The sequence below is a fragment of the Papio anubis genome, chromosome 12 (genome assembly GCF_008728515.1).
Source record: "Papio anubis isolate 15944 chromosome 12, Panubis1.0, whole genome shotgun sequence".
Classification (NCBI taxonomy): Eukaryota; Metazoa; Chordata; class Mammalia; order Primates; family Cercopithecidae; genus Papio; species Papio anubis.
Window position 1 is genome coordinate 4,849,548 of NC_044987.1, and position 22,886 is coordinate 4,872,433.

At 40.7% G+C, this 22,886-nt stretch overlaps 1 protein-coding gene across 6 annotated transcripts in view; it reads left to right on the forward strand.

The window, feature by feature from the left end:
- The window catches only part of PRDM10 (PR/SET domain 10), a 101,820-nt gene extending 88,269 nt beyond the window's left edge, over positions 1-13,551 (forward strand). For 2 of the 6 annotated variants that reach the window (XM_003910962.5, XM_003910958.5), the window contains 4 exons: positions 402-542; positions 1,903-2,077; positions 7,563-7,666; positions 10,763-13,551. In XM_003910962.5, coding sequence (XP_003911011.2) covers positions 402-542; positions 1,903-2,077; positions 7,563-7,666; positions 10,763-10,966 — 624 coding nt within the window. In that variant the 3' untranslated portion in view covers positions 10,967-13,551. Of the gene's footprint in view, positions 1-401; positions 543-1,902; positions 2,078-7,562; positions 7,667-9,132; positions 10,025-10,762 lie in introns of those variants that run through there. The other 4 variants (XM_003910963.5, XM_009187668.4, XR_002517319.2 and 1 more) reach the window with 3 other exon arrangements.
- Positions 13,552-22,886: the final 9,335 nt, after the last annotated feature.

The following is a 22,886-nucleotide window of genomic DNA, read 5'->3' on the forward strand; positions in this document are numbered from 1 at the left end:
TAGGTGCTCACCACCACACCCAGCTAATTTTTGTATTTTTAGTGGAGACAGGGTTTCACTATATTGGTCAGGTTTGTCTTGAACTCCTGACCTCAAGCGATCCCCCGGCCTCAGCCTCCCAAAGTGCTGGAATTACAGGGGTGAGCTACTACACCCGGCCGCCTGACTAATTTTTGTATTTTTTTGTAGAGACAGGGTTTTGCCATGTTGCCCAGGCTGGTCTCGAACTCCTGGGCTCAAGCGATCCACCCGCTTTGGCCTCCCAAAGTGCTGGGATTATAGGCATAAGCCACTGCACCCGGCCAGGATATTGTTTTTAACTGAACCTTTTCTCTGGAAGGATTTCCCTTCATCTCAATCAATATATATCTGGTTTCTGGGCCTGTTTTCTCTCCTTCCAGGCCACTTCCCCTCACCAGTCACAGCAGTCCACTGTGGATGTTGGCCAGCTCCATGATCCTCAGCCCTACCCCCAGCACGCCATCCAGGTGCAGCACATCCAGGTCAGCGAGCCTACCGCCTCGGCCCCGTCCTCCGCCCAGGTACCCTGCTCCACAGACTATTTGGAGGTGTTAGCGTGGCCTCAGGGACTATCAGAGTTAATGAGAGGGAGGACATTCCCTTCAGACCTAGTCTCCTCAGCTACTGAGATACTGTTATTTTTGGATTTGTATTAAAGGATCTTACCTTTGCCTCCAATTTTTATATTGGTATTGTGGACACACATTAAGCTATTAGCTGTTTCTGCCCTCATAGAGTCCTGTGCTATGACATCCTAGAAACAACAGTGGTCTTTGCTTTCCATTCTAAATGCAATGGCTAAGTGGTTTCTCTGGTTTGGAACAGTGGCTTTGTGGAGTATTATGGTATATTGTATGATACTGTGTTTGTGTACTTGAGTCTGGAATTGAGATACATAGATACGTTCTCGGAGTTCAGAGAGGGAGAGATTAGGTTTAGGAGGGAGTCCAGGGCATTTTTGTAGAAGTGGTCTTTGAGGTCTTGGAGAAGGGGTACAGTTCTGAAACGGGGTTATTCTGTTTGGATTACTAACAGGAAATGATGTTTGGAAAGGAAGCCGGGTGGGTAGTTTGGAGCAGAATTGCAGGTGGCAGGCTGGAGACCTCTGGCCTCATTCTGTTGTCAGGAGTGGGCCTCTCCACTCACCTGTGCTGAACTCCACCAGCCAGGTGGGATTAGTCAGTGCTGGTGAATGGAAATGATGAACTTTGAGTTCCATTTCATGTTGTGTTCCAGATTAGTTTTGTGACACAGGGAAGTTACTTCACCTCCCATTATTTTTAACCTTGTATAATGTAGGTAATTATATTTTCTTTCATTTATCTTTCTAACAGTTGATTGAAATTAATTTTTTTCCATACTCTGGTAGAGAATCCTTTGAAAACAAATTAGAATTTCATAGTTATGCTTGCTTTTCATTGATTTTATTCTTATTTAAAATATTACTTTTAATAATAGCAATGATAGGCTGGGCGCGGTGCCTCATGCCTGTAATCCCAGCACTTTGGGAGGCCGAGGGGGGCCGATCACCTGAGGTCGGGAGTTTGAGACCAGCCTGACCAACATGGAGAAACCCCGTCTCTACTAAAAATACAAAATTAGCCGGGCGTGGTGGCGCATGCCTGTAATCCCAGCTACTCAGGAGGCTGAGGCAGGAGAATAGCTTGAACTCGGGGACCAGAGGTTGCAGTGAGCCAAGATCGTGCCGTTGCACTCCAGCCTGGGCAATAAGAGCAAAACTCCGTCTCAAAAAAAAAAAAAGCAATGATAGTTTTAGCATTAGAATTCATATTAGTCTGATTTACTTCCTTCAGTTATTTGTGAGTCTTCACTATATTAGAAGTTCATAATTCCCTACCATTGCTTTCTCTTTCTCCCCAGGTATCTGGGCAGCCGTTGAGTCCCTCAGCCCAGCAGGCTCAGCAGGGGCTCAGCCCCTCCCACATCCAGGGCAGCTCTTCCACACAGGGGCAGGCCCTGCAGCAGCAGCAGCAGCAGAGTTCCTCTGTGCAGCACACGTACCTGCCCAGTGCGTGGAATTCCTTCCGTGGCTATTGTAAGTAAGAAGGGACGATGCCGTGTCGGTCAGGGGTGGGAGATCTCCAGCCATGTGTCATACTTTATTCAGCTTATGATAGATTTTTAAAGTATCTATTGACCGTTTTGTACACTCTCTAGTTCATGTACTTCAATGAGTTTCATGACAAAACTCAAGGTGTAGCATTCTGATTTCACGGAGATACCCTGTTAGGACATTTTTGAAACACCAGGTATATCGCTGGAGGAAGCATAGCTATGTAATTAAATGGTAAGATAGATGGATATAGGCTATGTTGAGTCACCCCTTCCACCAATATTTTTATAATGCCTGTGTATCAATCACTGTACTAGACCCTGGCCATACCAAGAATAATATTCTCATTAGTATCAGTAACACCACATAATAATAATGTTAACCAACTTTCATTAAGCTCTTACTGTATGGCCAGGAATGATTCCGTACCATATATATCACAGTCAGTATTCACAACAACCTATGAGATAAGTACAATTGTTATTTGCATTTTACAGACAAGGCAATTTCCACACACTCACTTTTCCAAGAGCTAGTAAACAGAGGATTGGAGCCCAGGCAGTTTGGCTTCAGAGTGTACACTCTACACCACCCCACTGTGCTGCTGACCGTCATCTAGTAAAGGAGAGAGATATATGAGTGGTTGATTCCAAAACCCTGAGATTCGTGCTATGGAAACAGTAACAGGCTGGCTGACAGGTCGGAGTAGGTGAACCCCTTGGTGGGGAAACAGCTTTGGGTTGCAGGCCAGGAAGTATGAGACCTTTGTCATGGAAGGTGTGGAAGGAGTAGCAGACGTAACAGACCTCAGCAGTAGAAACTAGGAGGAATAGGTGCTGAGAAGGGAAAGGGTCAGTATTGATCTTTCTTCTACTGTTGATTTATTTTGGGGGGGCCCGTCTTTGTCATGATTGATCCTTGGCTATGTTACATAGATTTGCTGTGGAGTCAGGCTCAAACTCTACCATCTAGTTAATTTTTACAGTCAATATTCTTTTTTTTTTTTTTGAGATGGGGTCTCGCTCTGTCGCCCAGGCTGGAGTGCAGTGGCACAATCTTGGCTCACTGCAAGCTCCGCCTCCTGGGTTCAAGCATTTCTCCTGCCTCAGCCTCCCGAGGAGCTGGGATTACAGGCACGGGCCACCAAGCCCAGCTAATTTTTGTATTTTTAGTAGAGACGGGGTTTCACAATGTTGGCCAGGCTGGTCTCGAACTCCTGACCTCAGGTGATCCGCCCACCTTAGCCTTCCAAAGTGCTGGGATTACAGGCATGAGCCACTGCACCCGGCCACAGTCTGTACTCTTAAACACTGGACGTCACAACGAGGGCTGGGTCTAGTTTCCACTCAGGGAAGGATTCTCTTACCACTAGAATCTGGTGAATAGACTGACCTCTGTACTCAGTATAATTTCTGTGAAAGAAAGTGAAGTGGGCTGGGTGTTGTGGATCGTGCCTGCAATCTCAGCACTTTGGAGACCAAGGTGGGCGGATCACTTGAGGTCAGGAGTTTGAGACCAGCCTGGCCAACATGGTGAAACCCCATCTCTACTAAAAATACAAAAAACTTTAGCCAGGTGTCGTGGTGGGTGGCTGTAATCTCAGCTACTCAGGAGGCTGAGGCAGAAAGATCGTGCCACTGCCCTCCAGCCTGGGTGACAGAGCGAGACTCCATCTCAAAAAAGAAAAAAAAAAGTGGAGTGATGAAGATACTCATGGTAAAAATAGGATGAGCTAGCATTCTAACCTGTAAAAAAGATTCTGGGACTGAAATTTATTAGGGAAAAATATAAAAAATATACAAAAGTAGAGAGAGTGTAACAAACCATCCTGTACCCATTGTCCAGCCTCCGCAGTTGCCAACTTACACCCAACCTTGTCTCATATATGTGCCAATCATTATCTCCCATCCTCCAACTGGATAATGATCCATCATATCACCTCATCCATAAATATTTTGGTATATCTCTAAAAGAAAAAGACTATTTGAGATAGGGTTTTGCTCTGTCTTCCAGGCTGGAGAATGCAGTGGCATGATCATGGCTCACTGCAGCCTTGACCTGGACTCAAGTGATCCACCCACTTTGGCCTCCCCAAGTGCTGGGTTTACAGATGTGAGCCACCATGTGTAGTCTAATTTTAAAACAATTTTTTAGAGCGAAGATCTCACTACATTGCTAAGTTGATCTCAAACTCCTGGGCTCAAGTGATCCTCCTGCCTTGGGCTCCCAAAGTGCTGGTATTACAGGCATAAGCCATCATGCTCAGCTGAAAAAAACTATTTTTTAAAAGCACAACTCCATACAACATTGTCACACCTAAAAAGAAATGACAGTAATTTTTCTTTCTTTATTTTTTAAGAGAGGGGGTCTTGTCTATCACCCAGTCTGGAATACAGTGATGTCATTATAGCTCACTGCAGCCTCCAACTCCTTGGCTCGAGCCATTCTCCTGCCCTAGCCTCCCAGTAGCTAGGACTACAGGCACATACCACCATGCTTTGCCAATTTTTTTTCCTTTAAATTTTTCGGTAGAGATGAGATCTCGCTGTGTTGCCCAGGCTGGTTTTGAAACTTCTGGGCTCAAGTGATCTTCCTATCTTGGCCTCCCAAAGTGCTAGGATGATAGGCGTGAGCCCCTGTGCCCAGCCAACAGTAATTCTTTAATACCCACAAATACATTTAAAATGCCCAGTCAGGGTTTTTATATTTCTATGATTGTCTCAGAAATTTTTTAAAAAATAGTTTGTTTACTCAGCCAGGCTCAGTGGCTTATGCCTGTAATCCCAGCACTTTGGGAGGCCGAGGCAGGCAGATCACGAGGTCAGGTGTTCAAGACCAGCCTCTCCAACATAGTGAAACCTCGCCTGTACTAAAAATACAAAAATTAGCTGGGCATGGTAGTGCTCACCTGTAGTCCCAGTTACTCAGGAGGCTGAGGCAGGAGAATCGCTTGAACCCAGGAGGTGAAGGTTGTGGTGCACCGAGATCATGCCACTGCACTCCAGCCTGGGCATCAGAGCAAGACTCCATCTCAAACAAAAAAAGTTGGTTTACTCATATTGGGTTCCAAATAAGGGCCATACATTGCAATTGATGATGACTTTTGAGTTTCTTTTAATGTATGTGTTCCCTCTTTTAAGTTATAATTTCTGTGTTGAGGAAACCGGGTCATTTGTGCTGTTTTCCGCATTCTGGATTTTGCTGGTGGGATTCCCATGTTACCGTGCAGTGAATATGTGCTCTTCTGTTCCTTTCGTTTCCTGTAGACTGGCAATTTGAGCTACAGGCTTGCTCAGGTGCAGTTTGTTTTTTGCCTCCTGATACTTCATAGCTGGTGTGCGTACTTCTATCAAGAGCACATAATGTTCAGGTGTCTCTCTTTTTGTGATGTTAGCAGCCATCAGTGTTTATTCCTTAGCTCCATTATTTCATTAGGGCTTGCAAAGTTGTGATATTCTTTTTTTTTTTGAGCTAGAGTCTTGCTTTGTCACTCAGTCCTAGAGTGCAGTGGTGCGATCTTGGTTCACTGCAACCTGCCTCCCAGGTTCAAGTGATTTTCCTGCCTCAGCCTCCCAAGTAGCTGGGACTACAGGCACCTGCCACCTTGCCTGGCTAATTTTTGTATTTTTAGTAGGGATGGGGTTTCACCATGTTGGCCAGGCTGGTCTCGAACTCCTGACCTCAGGTGATCTGCCTGCCTCGGCCTCCCAAAGTGCTGGGATTACAGGCATGAGTCCCTGTGCCTGGCCATGATTCTAGCACCTTATTCATTAATTAGCTAGAAAACTTTTATAAAGAAAAAAATTTTACCTTAACTACCAAGTTTGTCTCAGGTACAATTTGTACAAGAAAGGCAGGATAAATGCTTTAAATACCTGATTCATTTCCTTTGTTTACCAGTTTTCATAAAATGAATTGATTTCTTATGCTATCCAAGGTGATAGGGGTGTGTGTGCACGTCTTAGTGTGGTTTTGTACCCGTGGATTTCAACACCTGGTGTGTTTCAGCCCATTGCAGCTGTGATCCTTACCGATGCTCAAGTGATCCCCTCTCTGGCTTGTAGGAGCCTCTTCTTTTTTTTTAAATTTATTTATTATTATTAAACTTTAAGTTCTAGGGTACATGTGCATAATGTGCAGGTTTGTTACATATGTATACTTGTGCCATGTTGCTGTGCTGCACCCATCAACTCGTCAGCACCCATCAACTCGTCATTTACATCAGGTATAACTCCCAATGCAATCCATCCCCCCTCCCCCCTCCCCCCTCCCCATGATAGGCCCCGGTGTGTGATGTTCCCCTTCCCGAGTCCAAGTGATCTCATTGTTCAGTTCCCACCTATGAGTGAAAACATGCGGTGTTTGGTTTTCTGTTCTTGTGATAGTTTGCTGAGAATGATGGTTTCCAGCTGCATCCATGTCCCTACAAAGGACACAAACTCATCCTTTTTTATGGCTGCATAGTATTCCATGGTGTATATGTGCCACATTTTCTTAATCCAATCTGTCACTGATGGACATTTGGGTTGATTCCAAGTCTTTGCTATTGTGAATAGTGCCGCAATAAACATACATGTGCATATGTCTTTATAGCAGCATAATTTATAACCCTTTGGGTATATACCCAGTAATGGGATGGCTGGGTCATATGGTACATCTAGTTCTAGATCCTTGAGGAATCGCCATACTGTTTTCCATAATGGTTGAACTAGTTTACAATCCCACCAACAGTGTAAAAGTGTTCCTATTTCTCCACATCCGCTCTAGCACCTGTTGTTTCCTGACTTTTTAATGATCGCCATTCTAACTGGTGTGAGATGGTATCTCATTGTGGTTTTGATTTGCATTTCTGTAGGAGCCTCTTCTAACTGGCTCCTGCATTACTCCCACATGACCCGATAGCCTTTCATCACATCTTGTGTGCTGGGAAGACACAGTGCCCCACAATTGTCTCACAAGCTTTCTGCCCAGGTCTGGAATCAGCCATTTGCCCAAGAAAGTCTCATTCTATTAGTAGAAAATATTATTTATCAACAAGATGCTAGGGTTGGCTTTATTTTTAATGTGCTCTAATAACACTGGTGGTGAAATAAAATTCAAGTTGGGTTAAATTATGAGAGCCAAGTGTGGATACATTTGTGTCACAAATTCAAATCTGAATATAAAAGATGAAAATATTGATTTAAAAGGTAACTCTTTTTGACTTATTTCAAGGTTTTAAAAATTGTTGAGTATTTGTCTTTGTGGATACTGAGAAGCCACATTTGAAGGGGAATGCACTGATTGTCTCTGACACTGGGTTGCTGCGTACCCGTCTCTTCTTAATTTGTAGCAGAGAAATCATATCATTGTAAGACTCTCGTGGCAAGCACATCAGTGGGGACTGTGGCTACTGGTTATGTTTTTGTTTCTAAGATTTGTGTTAAAATCTGAGACCACTGAACTATGAATATTTCCTGTTTTTTAGCATCTGAGATTCAAATGATGACCCTTCCCCCAGGTCAGTTTGTGATTACAGACAGTGGTGTGGCAACTCCAGTTACTACTGGCCAGGTGAAGGCGGTTACTCCGGTAAGCTACGCTACTCGGTCGGGTTTTTCCTTTCCAACCTGTGGTGCTGTATAACTCTTATCACCACTTATCTTTTAATGATTGGCTTACTCTGTTTTCTCACAGTAGTTGATGAATTCTTTGAAAGCTGGGTCTTGGGTCTTATCGCTTTATCCTCAGTGCCCTATCCAGGAGACTAGGATATAGCAAATGCTCAATAAATATCTGTTTAATTAATAACTGTAATGGTCCTAGCTCCATCACTATGAGCCCTTGTTTTTTTTTTTTTTTTGAGACAGAGTCTCGCTGTGTTGCCAGGCTGGAGTGCAGTGGTGCAGTCTTGGCTCACCTGCAACCTCCACCTCCTGGGTTCAAGCGATTCTCCTGCCTCAGCCTCCAGGGTGGCTGGGATTACAAGCATGCGCCACCACACCCAGCTAATTTTTGTATTTTTAGTAGAGACAGGGTTTCACCATGTTGGCCAGGATGGTCTCAATCTCCTGACCTCATGATCCGCCCACCTCGGCCTCCCAAAGTGCTGGGATTTTAGGCGTGAGCCACCGTGCCCGGCCCTTATGAGCGTTTTTATATGCTTCTTGGAAAGATTAAGTCCTCAAGACAATTGGCCCTCAACTGGGTTGGGAGAGAATAATATAATGAATCAATTATGGAGCTGTATTAAACATTTCACCCACCTGAAGGTGAAAAACATTGCCTTAAATTATCTAAGTTGGGCAGGTACGATGTTGATTGTGTCTCCTTCTTCTGTTTTTATCTTCACTGGTTTGTTCTGGCCTGCCTCTTAAGTTATTAGAAGACAGAGTACATACATGTGAATTTAGAAAACTACTCTTGGCTGGGCTCAGTGGCTTATGCCTATAATCCCAACACTTTGGGAGGCCAAGGCAGGCAGATCACTTGAGGTCAGGAGTTCAAGACCAACTTGGCCAACATGGTAAAACCCTGCCTCTACTAAAAATACAAGAATTAGGTGGGTGTGGGGGTGCATCCCTATAATCCCAGCTACTTGGGAGGCTGAAGCATGAGAATTGCTTGAACCTGGGAGGCGGAGGTTGCAGTGAGCCGAGATCATGCCACTGCACTCCAGCCTGGGCAACAGAGTGAGACTCTGTCTCAGAAAAGAAAAAAAAGAAAAATACTCCTGGGTGAATACGTTCTGGAGATCTTGTGTACAGCATGCTAGCTGTGTTCATAATGTATCGTATACTTGAAAACTGTTAGTATAGATAATGTTTTTTGCCACAAAATAAAATGGTAAGTGCATGAGTTGATGGATATGTTAATCAGGCTGTTTGGTTTAATTATATCTTAATAAAGCTAGAAGAAAAAAAAAGAAAAATGCTCTTCAATGGCTAGCAATATTGAGATATTACCAAGGGAAGATTTTCTTAAGAGGTTTCAGAGGATAGCTAGCTAGTCTTGTGGTCTCAAAACCCTGATTTTTTTTTCTTTCTTTTTTTTTTTAGTATACGGAGAGCTCGCCTGTTTCTCAGCACACACAGTCACTTTAACTAGACTTAGGAGAGAGATGCAAATCCAGAGTAACACTATTCATTGTCAGGGAAAACAGTAACGAATGTGAAATGGGATCATCACGCTGGCATGACCAGGACATTTTTTGTTCCCTGTACGACCCATTGACTCTGATCTTTTTCTGGCCTGGAACTCATTTAAGAATGGTTTCAGCCAAGCTTGTTTCTCTCCCCCGCCACAGTGTACATGCACACTCATTTGATGTACAGTTTTGGGGGTTCATGCATTTTTTGCAGGCGACCTATGGACCCCTCTAGGAGTCAATGGACCCTAGGTTGAGAAACAGCGCCCCTCCCCACATGGAAAAAACAATCACGATCAGAACGTTGCCTGGTGGGGGTGAACTCCGAACATCTGGCCCTAGTGGAATCGAGTGGGTATTTGGTGATGGCTCTTTTCTGGGCAGTGCAGACAGGCTAGTGCCTGAGAGTCTCTCTGTGAAGTCTCTTTTCCTCTGTTCTGTAGCTGACCAACCCTCCTTCTGACTGACAGACACATTTCTTTAAAAATGTTAATGTAACAAAATAGCCAGCTACAGGTCTCTGAAGACGTTTTCATGATGAGGGGGAAAATAAGAAAACAAAGACAATGTGTAAGTTTTCATAAAGCTACATTTATTCAGTGTAAGGGATTTCATTCTGAGATCCTGTCACTCCTGTGCTCTTGAGTGTTAAAATCTCTATTTGATGGTAGCGTGTTTTAAATGACCTTACTTGACAAAATACAATTTGGGAACCATTTATTATTATTATTATTATTATTATTATTATTATTCTGAGACAGAGGTTTGCTCTTGTTGCCCAGGCTAGAGTGCAATGGCACGATCTCGGCTCACTGCAACCTCTGCCTCCCGGGTTCAAGCAATTCTCCTGTCTCAGCCTCCCAAGTAGCTGGGATTACAGGCATGCACCACCACACCCAGCTAATTTTTTTTTTTGTAATTTTAGTAGAGACGGGGTTTCTTTATATTGGTCAGGCTGGTCTCGAACTCGTGACCTCAGGTGATCCGCCCACCTTGGCCTCCCAAAGTGCTGGGGTTACAGGCGTGAGCCACCATGCCCGGCCTCCATTTATTATTTTTTAAAATTTTGCTGGTCTTTTGAAATTTGAACTCTGAGAACATTGATCTTGACTACCTGTCTTCAGGGTCATTCTGCCTCTTCAAGGAGACTTTAAATATCTCTTCTTGGATCCATTCTGTATTAATCTTAAGATCGAATGGACAGTCAACTGTCTTTTCTGAATGTGTAAATTCTTAGGAGCATTGCAACAGCACGTTTTCTTTGCCACGTCGAATGTTACCACCATGATGCAAATTACTGTACCTCAAGTTGTTCACTCTAGCATTTGGTGAAACTGCTAAGGTGCTCCTTTAAGGAGCTTACCTTTGTAGTCAATTATTGTGACTGATCCGCCCTCTCTAAAGGACCTAGGTAAAGTATCTCTCATAGATGCCTATTTTGGGTCCCTTGTGACATTTCTTCGCATCTCTCTCCTTCCCTAGTAGCTTCATCCTCCCTTTAAGGCCCCAGGTTTTTAAACATCCTTTTCTTCTTCCTTAAGGGTCATTATGTGTTATCAGAAAGTCAACCAGAATTGGAGGAAAAGCAAACTTCCGCCCTCTCTGGTGGAGTCCAGGTCCAGCCACCTGCACACAGTGACTCCTTGGATCCCCAGACCACCAGCCAACAGCAGACCACACAGTACATCATCACCACCACCACTAATGGGAACGGAAGCAGCGAAGTGCACATCACCAAACCATGACTTCCGCCCTGGAGCTCGAATCCAGCACCCACCTCATGTCTGTTCTCATAAGTCTGAAAGCTCTGACACTTAGAGCTCTTTTGTAAGATTTATTATTCACTCAAGAGTCTGGAAACGACAGTTTTGTCTCTCATCCATCCACTGGGGTTTATTTTGCCAAGGTCATCTTTATCAAATTGACTCTTCAAACCCTTCGTTTTTTGCCACGGAACGGAGATCTTTCAGGGGAAAGTAGATTTCGAGATGGAGAGAATTTGCCTTGCTCTTGAGTTGGTCTTTTAACACACTGACAAGCCTTACTTTTCCTTTGTGGAAATATTAAGTGGCGTATTGTGTTCATACCAAAGGGGGAGACAGGATGTGCCAAGTCCATAGTTACTGGACTTCTTATTCCAAGCCGTGGCACCGAAGGAGAAGGGGCATTTTGTGGGTGTGTATTAGGTCTGAACTGCTTTGTCTTGTTTAAGTTTTCAGTAATTTAACAAAGGGAGCTTGTTGAATAAGAAAATGAAAATGATGAAACAAAAGTTTTGACAGTGACGTTCTGAAGCAAAAACTGTCATCTAAATTTTTCTTGCTGATTTTTTTTTTTAACTTCCCTATTTTAGAAAACTGTTGTTAGGCTGTTGGTAGTGCTTTCCACAGATGCTGGTCCTCAGTGGATTAGGTCAGAAGCTCATGTTCTGATAGTTCTTCATTATTTCACAAAGGTGGACTCCCTGAAAGACAAAAGTCTGCTTGATGTCAGCAAAATCTAAACCCCTGCATTAAAACTTTGCCTCCCATTCTCTGGTTGTGGTGGTGGTAAGAAGGAGATATTGGTATCAAGAAAAATTACCAAAACTAGATAGAGAGAGAGAGAGAGAGAGAGAGAAGAGAGAGAATTGAAATTTTGTTCTGCCTTGCAGGATCCATTTATCATTCATTGGTAAAAGATATATTCCTTGACCAAGTGTACATTTAACTCTTGCTGACAGTGTTCAGTATATTTTAGTACTTTTAATGCTGTCTTAAAATGAACATTCTTTAAAGTTGGATGGAAAGCTGGCATTTCTTATTTCTTAACACTTTTAACTTTAAACATATTGTAACTCATCTGGACCTTTTAATAAGATGATCAACTTCACACTTAGGGAAAAAATTAAAATGTGAGGAAAAGTTATAATAAAGTAGTTATAAGGGATCTGGAAGAAATCCAGTCTTTATGAATATACTATTAGTTGGGCATTAAAAAATCAGTATACATTTTATCAACTTTTTGTGACATGCTAACACGTTTTTAGAATAATTATTGCATAGTAGAATTTATTACTCCAGGACAGAAAGACCTTACTTCATTTCAAATGAAGTTAATTAATTTACATTTCTGGGTAAAAACTGGTTCTATAAATTAAGTAGAGTAGCTTCTTCATGATAAAGACAGTTTCTGAAAAGTGAACAGTTCTGTTAAAAGAACTTTACTGATGGGTAGATTTCGCACTTTATTTCTGAGACCGCGTTCGTAGAGCTATTCCCCAATGTTTGAGTACGAAGAGAACTTGAGAAAGTTACTTCATAAATACACGGAAACTGGAAATGGTCTCTCTGTCTTTGGGAGAAAGATATTCAACAGAAAATATTGACCCTGCATTACAAAATACAGCCTCGGGTTCCCTAAGTCCCACAGTGTAATGATTACAAATATCCTAGTGTCCTGTCCAGAAAGCCTTTCTAGGGGAAGAATAGTAGAATTTTCCAAAGGTCCAGTTGTAGCTTTTATAACTGAAATCTGGCCCTGTTACGTTCTTTTTAATTTGAACCATAAGGTATCTTCCCTCCCCTCAGGAATAACTTATTGGAAAACTGAAAAGAATCACTGAATGGAATGTTCATTTTATGGCAGTTATTTTAAGTTTTAAAATACACAGAGGAAAACAGTGTGGAAGGACCTCTTTGTTGCTTTCCCTTCTAAGTTTTCTTCTTCTTCTTTGGTCCTTCTGTGAAATAAAGACTCTCAAACTAATTTGTACATTATCAGCCAGAGATGCGGATGGCAGTCGAGCCAAGTCACGTGGCTTTCAGATCAGGTATTCTGCACATTCATTCCAAGGTCATAGATTTGTAAAAGGACCTGGATTGATGGTAAATGATGAGCCATCAGAAAACTAAATTTGGAAAACATGTATGTAGCCTGTGTGGATATTGTGGCCTCTCTCAAGACACATTGACACTGTAGACTTCATTCAGTGCAGTGTATTTTGGAGTAGGTTGGATGTAGATTTTGTTTTTATTGTTGATTTGTACCGACAGAAATAGACATTTCATCATGTAAAATTCCTGTTTTTCTGGAAAAACCTATTGTTTTGATCTTCTTGTTTTCTGACTCGGAAGTATCCTTTCAAAAAACTCTTAAGATATCTAGGTCTAAAAAGCACTTCGTGAGATGCTGAAGCTGACCCACTGGTTGAAAATGTTGACCCTATCCTGTTATTTAAATGTGAACATTTATTGTACATTCAGTGAGTTATAGTGTTAATAGTCTTGTGCTATGCAGCAGGTGTAAAAATTAATAAATATATTTTTTAATAAGCCTGTTTGTATGCGTGAAGCTACAAGAGCTATTTTTTTTTTTCTTTTAAGAATTACAACTTCTGGTTTCCAGCGTGGCATGCAGGAAGCACGGAAGTCGTTTCTCCATCCTAGCAGTAAGTAAGAAGCTGAGCAAGTGGAAAGATCAGCATCTCTCCTTAGATCCGTCAGAAAGTTGAGCTCACAGGACAAACTGCTGTCCCCAAAATTGGAAAGACAAACAGGCAAATACAGAGAATCGTAGCTTATAGAACAGAAACCCATGAGAAAAAGATCCATGAGCAGTAACCTCTGTGAGAACCAGTGCCAGGTTAGGAAAATGTGAACTCTATTTGACGAATTGCTGCAGGCTTAGGGTGGAGAGCTCTGAGAAGTTAAAAACTCCAGGGAACTCAGTCACTGGAGGGGGGTCAAGGGAGACCCACACTTTTATGAGTTTTATCCCCAGGAGCTTGACTAGGTCCTCACAGTGAAATTCAGAGAAAAACCCCCACATGTTTCCAGCAGAGGAAGGGGAGAAGGAACCATTTTGAAATACTCCAGAGTAGGCCGGGCGCGGTGGCTCACGCCTGTAATCCCAGCACTTTGGGAGGCCGAGGCAGGCGGATCATGAGGTCAGGAGATCCAGATCATCCTGGCTAACACGGTGAAACCCCGTCTCTACTAAAAAAAAAAAAATACAAAAATTTAGCTGGGCCTGGTGGCCGGCGCCTGTAGTCCCAGCTACTCGGGAGGCTGAGGCAGGAGAATGGTGTGAACCCGGGAGGCAGAGCTTGCAGTGAGCCGAGACCGCGCCATTGCACTCCATCCTGGGCGATAGAGCAAGACTCTGTCTCCAAAAAAAAAAAAAAAAAAAAGAAATACTCCAGAGCTTTCTGATCTTTCTATTATAACAAGCACCTAACCTGCTGAAGTTATAGCAGAACCTAGTCACCTGGAGGAAGGGAAGTACCCAAACCCAGCTCATTCTAGCCATCGTCCCTCATCTAAGAGGGGATAACCGCATAGCACTCGTGAAGGACACAGTCCAGAGGCACAGGGTCACCAGAACACTGAGGCCTCATTTAGGAATACAGAATGCTTCCCCCACCCCAACACCTTACCACACCACATTGCTCAAGGCCTGCTTACAAAAATTCTCTCTATCTGGCACATCATAACCAGCTATCAAGAAAAACATTACAAGGCATACTAAGAGGCAAAAGAAACAAGTTTGAAGAAAGAGAGCAAACATCAGACTCAGATTTAGATATGGCCCAGATGTTGGAATTCGCAGACTGGGAATTTAAAACAACTGTGATCAACATGAAAAGGGCTCCACTAGAGAAAGTAGACAAGAAGCAATAACAAACAGACAATGTAAGGAGACATGGAAATCCTAAGAATGAGCTAAAATGCTAGAGATAAAAAATGAAGAATAGGCTGGGCATGCAAGCTCACACCTGTAAACCCAGCACTTTGGGAGGCTGAAGTGGGTGGATCATTTGAGGTCAGGAGTTCAAGACCAGCCTGGCCAACATGATGAAACCCTGCTTCTACTAAAAGTACAAAAATTAGCCAGGCGTGGTGGTGGCCCCTGTAATCCCAGCTACTCAGGAGGCTGAAGTGGAAGAATCGCTTCAACCTGGGCGGTGGAGGTTGCAGTGAGCCGAGATTGTGCCTCTGTACTCCAGCCTGGCGACAGAGCAAGACTCCACCTCAAAAAAAAAAAAAAAAAAAAATCCTAAGAAAGAATCGCTGAGCTTGAGGATATCTCAATAGAAACCTCTATAACTGAAAGACAATACCCAAAAAGTGAGATGATGTAAAAAAGGTATAACTATGCCTCATGGGAATACTAGAAGAAGACAGAGAAAGGAACAGAAGAAATATTTGAAGCAATAATGATTGATAATTCCCCAAATCAATATGGAACATGAAACCACAGATCCAGGAAGCTCAGAGGACATACAGGGTAAATGCAAAAATTCCTTCAAAACCAAAACACAAATGAACAAAAAATAATTTTTCTTCTGAAACTGTGCACACAGGGAGAGAGTGGAATGAAATGTTTAAGGTGTTGAGAGAAAAAAGCAGACTAACCTAGAATGCTGTACTCCATGAAATTATCCTCCAAAAGTAAAGGGGATTTGTTGCCAGTAGACCTGCCTTGAACAGAATGTTAAAAGAAGAGAAGTTTTTCAGAGAGAAGAAAAATGATAAAAGTCAGAACCTCAGATCTACTTAAAGAAAGAGCATCATTATTACCTTTAATAACTAAAGGTAAAAGAAAAATCTTGCTTTTTCTCATTCTTCATTGATTTATTTTTCTTTTTACTTTTTTGAGACAGGGTTTCACTGTCGCCCAGGCTGGAGTGCAGTGGTGCAATCACAGCCCACAGCAGCCTTGATCTCCCTGGCTCAAGCGATTCTCCCACCTGAGTCTCCTGAGTAGCTGGGACTACAGGCACGTGCCACCAAACCTGGCTAATTTTTTGTATTTATTTTAGTAGAAATGGGGTTTTGCCATATTGCCCAGGCTGGTCTCGAATTCCTGGGCTCAAGTGATCCACCCATTTCAGCCTCTCAAAGTGCTGGGATTACAGGCATGAGCCGTTGTGCCTGGCCTGTTCATTGATCTAACACATGACAGTTTGTTCAAAATAATAGCAATGATGTATACTAATATATCTGTATATATGTTCATATGTAAGTGAAATGAATGATGGCAATGATATAAGGGATGGGGGAGTGGGAGGGAGGAATTAGGATTATTTCATTATAAGATGTGCACGCTATGGCCGGGTGAGGTGGTTCACACCTGTAATCCTAGCGCTTTGGGAGGCCAAGGCAGGCAGATCACCTGAGGTCAGGAGTTTGAGACCAGCCTGACCAAAATACAGAATCATCTGGGCATGGTGGTGCATGCCTGTAATGCCAGCTATTCAGAAGGCTGAGGCAGGAGAATCTCTTGAACCCAGGAGGCGGAGGTTGTGGTGAGCCGAGATCATGCCATTGCACTGCAGCCTGGGCAACAAGAGCAAAACTCCATCTCAAAGAAAGAAAGAAAGAAAAAAAAGATATGCACACTATCAATGAAGTGGGATAGTGTTATGTGAAAATGTACTTGAATTAATTGCAAACTCTAGAGCAACCACTAAAAAGTAAAAAAAAAAAAAAAAAAAAGTATTGCTGATATTCTAAGAAAGTTAGGAAAATAGAATCATATAAAATGTTCAGTTAGAACCACAAAAGAGTTTAGGTGTGGTGCCTCACACCTGTAATCCTAGCACTTTGGAAGGTTGAGGTGGGAGGATCATTTAAAGCCAGGAGTTCAAGACCAGCTCAGGCAACATAGTGAGACTGTCTTTAAAGAAAATAAAAATATATATTAGCAGGGCGTGGTGACATGTGCCTATAATCCTAGCTACTTAGGAGGGTGAGGCAAGAAGATCACTTGAGTCCCAGAGTTTGAGGCTGCAGTGAGCTATATTGTGCCACTGCATTCCAGCCTGGGTGGCAGAGTGAGACCCTATCTCAAAAACAAGAGGCAGAAAAGGAGTGGAAGACAATATAGGAGCAAAGAACAAGGGAACACATAGAAAACAGGAACAAATATAGTCAGTATTAATCCAAATATAGTCAATGTTAACCCAAATATATCAATAATCACTTTGAACATCAGTGTTCAAATACACCGGTTAAAAGAGATTATCAGGCTGGATCAAGAAACAAGACCCAACTATACTTTGTCTATGAGAAAACCACTTTAAATATAATGACATGTAGGTTAAAAACAAATGGATGGAGAAAGATACACCATGCTAACACTAATCAAAGAAGGTGGGAGTAGCTATATTAATTTCAGACAGCAGACTTCAGACAAAGTTATCAGGGATAAAGTGGAGGCATTATATAATGATAAAGGGGTCAGTTCTCCAAGAGAACATAAGAACCCTTAATGGGTAAGTGCTTAGCAACAGAGCATCAAAACATGTAAAGCAAAAACAGAAGTACAAGGAGAAACAGAGGGTCATTGGTCTCCAACTATAATGGTGGAATCATCTCTCAGAAATGTACAGATCGAGCAGGCAGAAAATCAGTAAGGACATAGTTACGCTCAACACAAAGATCAATGGGAAATAAGATCTATAGACTGCTTCTTCTAATAATAGAGTGCATATTGTTATCAAGCATATGGAATACTAACCAGCATAGGACACATTCTGGGGCATAAAATACACTTAACAAACTTAAAAGAACACATATCATACAATGTCTGCTCTTATACCACAATGGTATTAAACTAGAAATAAAAAAGACAGCTGTAAATTTTCAAAAGACTTGCTGATTAAACACACTTCTTTATAACACATGAACCAAAAAAGACATCTCACATTAAAAAATATTGTGGGCCAGGCACAGTGGCTCATACTTCTTATCCCAGCACTCTGGGTGGCTGAGGCAAGAGGATCATTTGAGACCAGCATGGGCAACATAGTGAGACCCCATTTCTACAAAAAATAATTTTTAAAAATTAGCTGAGCACAGTGGTCCCAACTACTTGGGAGCCTGGGAGGTCAAGGTTGCAGTGAGCTGTGATTGTGCCACTGTGCTCCAGGCTGGGTGACAGAGTGAGACTTTGCCTCCAGAATTTTTGTTTTAAACTAAATAAGAATAAAACATAAAAATGTTTGGGATGTTGTACTGAGAGGGAAATTTTATTATTGAACGCATATGGTAGAAAATAATGATCTAGGCCGGGCCCGGTGGCTCACGCCTGTAATCCCAGCACTTTGGGAGGCCGAGGTGGGCCGATCACCAGGTCAGGCGATCGAGACCATCCTGGCCAACACGGTGAAACCCCCTCTCTACTAAAAATACAAAAAATTACCCGGGCGTGGTGGCGGGCGCCTGTAGTCCCAGCTACTCGGGAGGCTGAGGCAGGAGAATGGCGTGAACCCGGGAGGCGGAGCTTGCAGCGGAGATCGCGCCACTGCACTCCAGCTTGGGCGACAGAGCGAGACTCCATGGATGGATGGATGGATGGATGGATGGATGGATGGATGGATGGATGGAAGGATGGAAGGAAGGAAGGAAGGGAGGGAGGGAGGGAGGGAGGGAGGGAGGGAGATAATGATCTGAAATCAATCGTCTGAAGTTCCACCTTAGGAAACTAGAAAAAGAGGAAATCCAAAATAAATATAAGAAAATAAATAAAAATTAGAGCAGAAATCAAATTGGAAACAAGAAATCAATAAAGAAAATAAATGAAACAAAAATCTGCTTCTTTGAGAAGATCAATAAAATTGATGTATCCAGCCATGCTAAGAAAAAAGACTGAAATTACTAATATCAGAAATATCTAGGCCGGGCACGGTGGCTCACCCCTGTAATCCTAGCACTTTGGGAGGCTGAGGCAGGTGGATCACCTGAGGTCAGGAGTTTGAGACCAGACTAGCCAACATAGTGAAACCCCGTCTCTACTAAAAATGCGAAACTTAGCCGGATGTGGTGGCAGGTTCCTGTAATCCCAGCTACTCGGGAGGGTGAGGCAGGAGAATCGCTTGAACCTGAGAGGCAGAGGTTGTAGTCAGCTGAGATTTTGCCACTGCACTCCAGCCTGGGGCACAGAGTGAGACTTTGTCTCAAAAAAGAAAAAAATATATATATTAGGGGACTTCACTACAGATCCCATGGACATGCAAAGGCTAATAAAGGAATACTATTCGAACGGTATGCGTGCAAATTTGGCAACCTAGATGAAATAGACCAATTTCTTAAAAGATATAGTCTGCCAAAACTCATAGAAGAGAAATAAACAATTGAACAGGCATATATATTTCATATATATACACACACATATACATATGTACATATATACACACATATATACATATGCACATATATACATATATACACATACATACACATATATACATATATATTTCATATATATATGAAATAAATTGAATCAATAATTAACCTTTCAAAACACAAAGTACCAGGCCAGACGTGTTCACTGGTGAATTCTACCAAACACTTAAAGAAGAAATTATACCAATTATCTCCAATCTTTTTCATAAGATAGAAGCAGAGAGACTACATCTTTTTAAAAAGTTTTTAGTTTATTCATCTTGTGAAAAATGCCCAGTGGCTGCAGATGGCATCTCCTTCACTCCTTCACTCCTTCACTCCTTCACTCCTTCACTCCTTCACTCTCACTCCTTCACTCCTTCACTCCTTCACTCCTTCACACCTTCACTCCTTCACTCCTTCACTCCTTCACTCTCACTCCTTCACACCTTCACTCCTTCACTCCTTCACTCCTTCACTCCTTCACACCTTCACTCCTTCACTCCTTCACACCTTCACTCCTTCATCGTCATCATTAAAATAAATCATTCGCGTTAAATCATTCATCATTCTTTTGTCATTCATCATTCGCTATTCATCATTCATCATTCGCGCCATTTTCGACATCATTCGCACATTCATCATTCATCATTCATGATAAATCATTCATGCATTCATCATTCGTCATTCGTCATTCACGTCGCATTTTAAAGCATTTCGTCTCGTTTAAATAGTTTAAATAAATTTAAGCATTTAAATAAAATTTTACAAATGGGTGGAAATAAGAACAAGAAAAAGCACAAATGGAGTCTGAGAAAATAGGTACAAATGGTACAAAGCACATTTCGAAATAGGTAGAAATAAATTTAACAAAATAGGTACAAATAGGTAAATGTTAAATGGTACAAGCATTTAAATAAATTTCCAAATGGTACAGAAATGGTATGTTAAATAATTTTAAATGGGTACAAAATAATTTCTTAAATGGGTACAAATAGGTTGTTCAAATGGGTACAAAATGGGTACAGGAAAATAGGTAAAATGGAATTTTAAATAGGTACTGTTTAAATAAATTTGGAAATAGGTACAAATGGGTACAAATAAATTTAAATGAATTTTTCTGTTTAAATGGTACTGTTCCAAATAAATTTTAAAATAAGGTACTGAGAGAAATGAATTTAAGTTCTAAATAAATTTCGCATTCATCATTAAATCATTCATCATTTAAATGCATTCGCGACCTGAAATAATTTTAAATAAATTCATCATTAAGCATTTTAATCATTCATAAATGCATTTTCAAATAAATTTTCATGTTCGTCATTTCATCATTCAAATAAATTCCAAAAGAAAAACTTCTAGAATAAATTTTAAATGTTCGCGTTTCAAATAGGTACAAATAAATTTTAAATAATTTCAAATAAATTTCGCTGACTGGAAATAAATTCTAAATGGTACAAATAAATTATACTGTTTCAAATAATTTAAATAATTTAAATAGTACAAAATAAATTAAAAATAATTTTGTTTCAGAGAAATGGTACAAATGGGTACAAATGGTACAAAATAAATTTAAATGAATTATTTCGACAAATAAATTTGCAAATAAATTGAAAATAAATTTAGAAATGGGTACAAATAATTTTCAATTAGAAATAATTTGTTTAAATAGGTACTGGAAATAAATTTTAAATGGTATGGCATTTAGAGATAATTTTGTTTTAAATGGTAAGATGAAATGGGCACAAGAAATGGTTGTTTAAAATGGGTAAATGGTACCAAATGGTACTGTTTCCAAATGGAACTGTTTAAATGAATTTTTGTTTTAAAATAATTTAAATGGAATAATTTGATAGTTTAGCGTTTCAGAATGGTGCTGAAAAGATACTGAACAGATGAATTTTAGATATAATTTGAAACGTTTTGAAAGATGGACTGATGAACAGAAAAAGTTTAGATGGGTGGAAGTAGTTTAAAAGCGTTTTAAAACGAAAAACGTTAGATAAGATTTTAACGTTCTGGAAATGGAATTTAAATGGGCAAATAAGGTGCAGACACTAAATCGCATTCATCATTCGCACATTCATCATTTCATCATTAAATGCATTCGCTATTCATCATTCATCATTCAAATCATTGTTCATCGCATTCATCGCATTCATCATTCATCTCATTCTAAGCATTCTCGCCATTCATATTCATCATTCCATCAGGCCACAAATCATCATTCATCATTAAATCATTCATCTCATTCGCGCCCATTCATCATTCATCATTCGCGCCATCATCATTCGCTTATTCGTCATTCGTCGTTCATCATTTTCATTTCATCATTAAATATTCATCATTCATCATTGTTCAAATCATTACAAATCATTCATCATTCATCGTTGCAGGATCATTTCATCATTCATCATTCACATCACATTCATCATTCGCGACGCATTCATCATTCATCATTCGCCCATTCATCATTCATCGTCACAAATCATTCATCATTCACCATCATTCATCATTCATCATTGTTCATCATTTTCGCATTCGGTAATTTCATCATTCATCATTCATCATTCATCATTGTTCATCATTCGTCATTCATCGTCGCACTTATTCATCATTCACATCATTCATCATTCACTTGCGCATTCATCATTCGCCATTCGCGCCATTCATCATTATTCAATAATTCCTCGCATTAAAAGCATTCATCATTCAAATAAATTTAAATAATTGTTTAAATAAATTTCAAATAAATTTTAAATAAGCATTGTTAAATATTGGGTAAATAAAACAAATGGGTAAATAATTTTTCCTGTTGAAATAGACAATTTAAATAGGTACCTAGAAATAAAATTTAAATAGGTACAAGGGAAATGCATTTAAGCATTAGCATTTAAATAATTTTAAATAAATTTAAGTACAAATGTTTTAAAATGGAACTGAAATAATTTAAAATTGCTTTGTTAAATGAATTGAAATGGGTGAAAGATGGGTACAAAAATAATAAAATAGACAAATGGAGTACAGAAATAGAATTTTCACGAAAAATGGGTACAAGCATAAAATGGGTACAAAATGGTAAATGGTACAAATATCTCATCATTCGCGCGACCTCAAATCATTCATCATTCATCATCTCATTCATCATTCATCATTCATCATTCATTCGCCCATTCATCATTCATCATTCTAAATCATTCGCGCTATTCATCCATTCATCATTCGACCATTCATCATCATCTTTATTCATCATTCATCGCCATTCATCATTCTTGATAAATATCACATCATTCATCATTTCATCATTCGCGCTTATTCATCATTCAATGTTCGCGCTATTCATCATTCATCATTCATCATCATCATTCGCGTTCTGGCGATAGGTACAAATGTCATTCGTCGTTCGCGTTCAAATAAAGCATTCTCACATTCATCATTCGGCGATAAACCAAAATTAAATAAATTTAAATATTTCATCATTCGCGTTTTCGTCATTTCATCATTCGCGTCATCATTT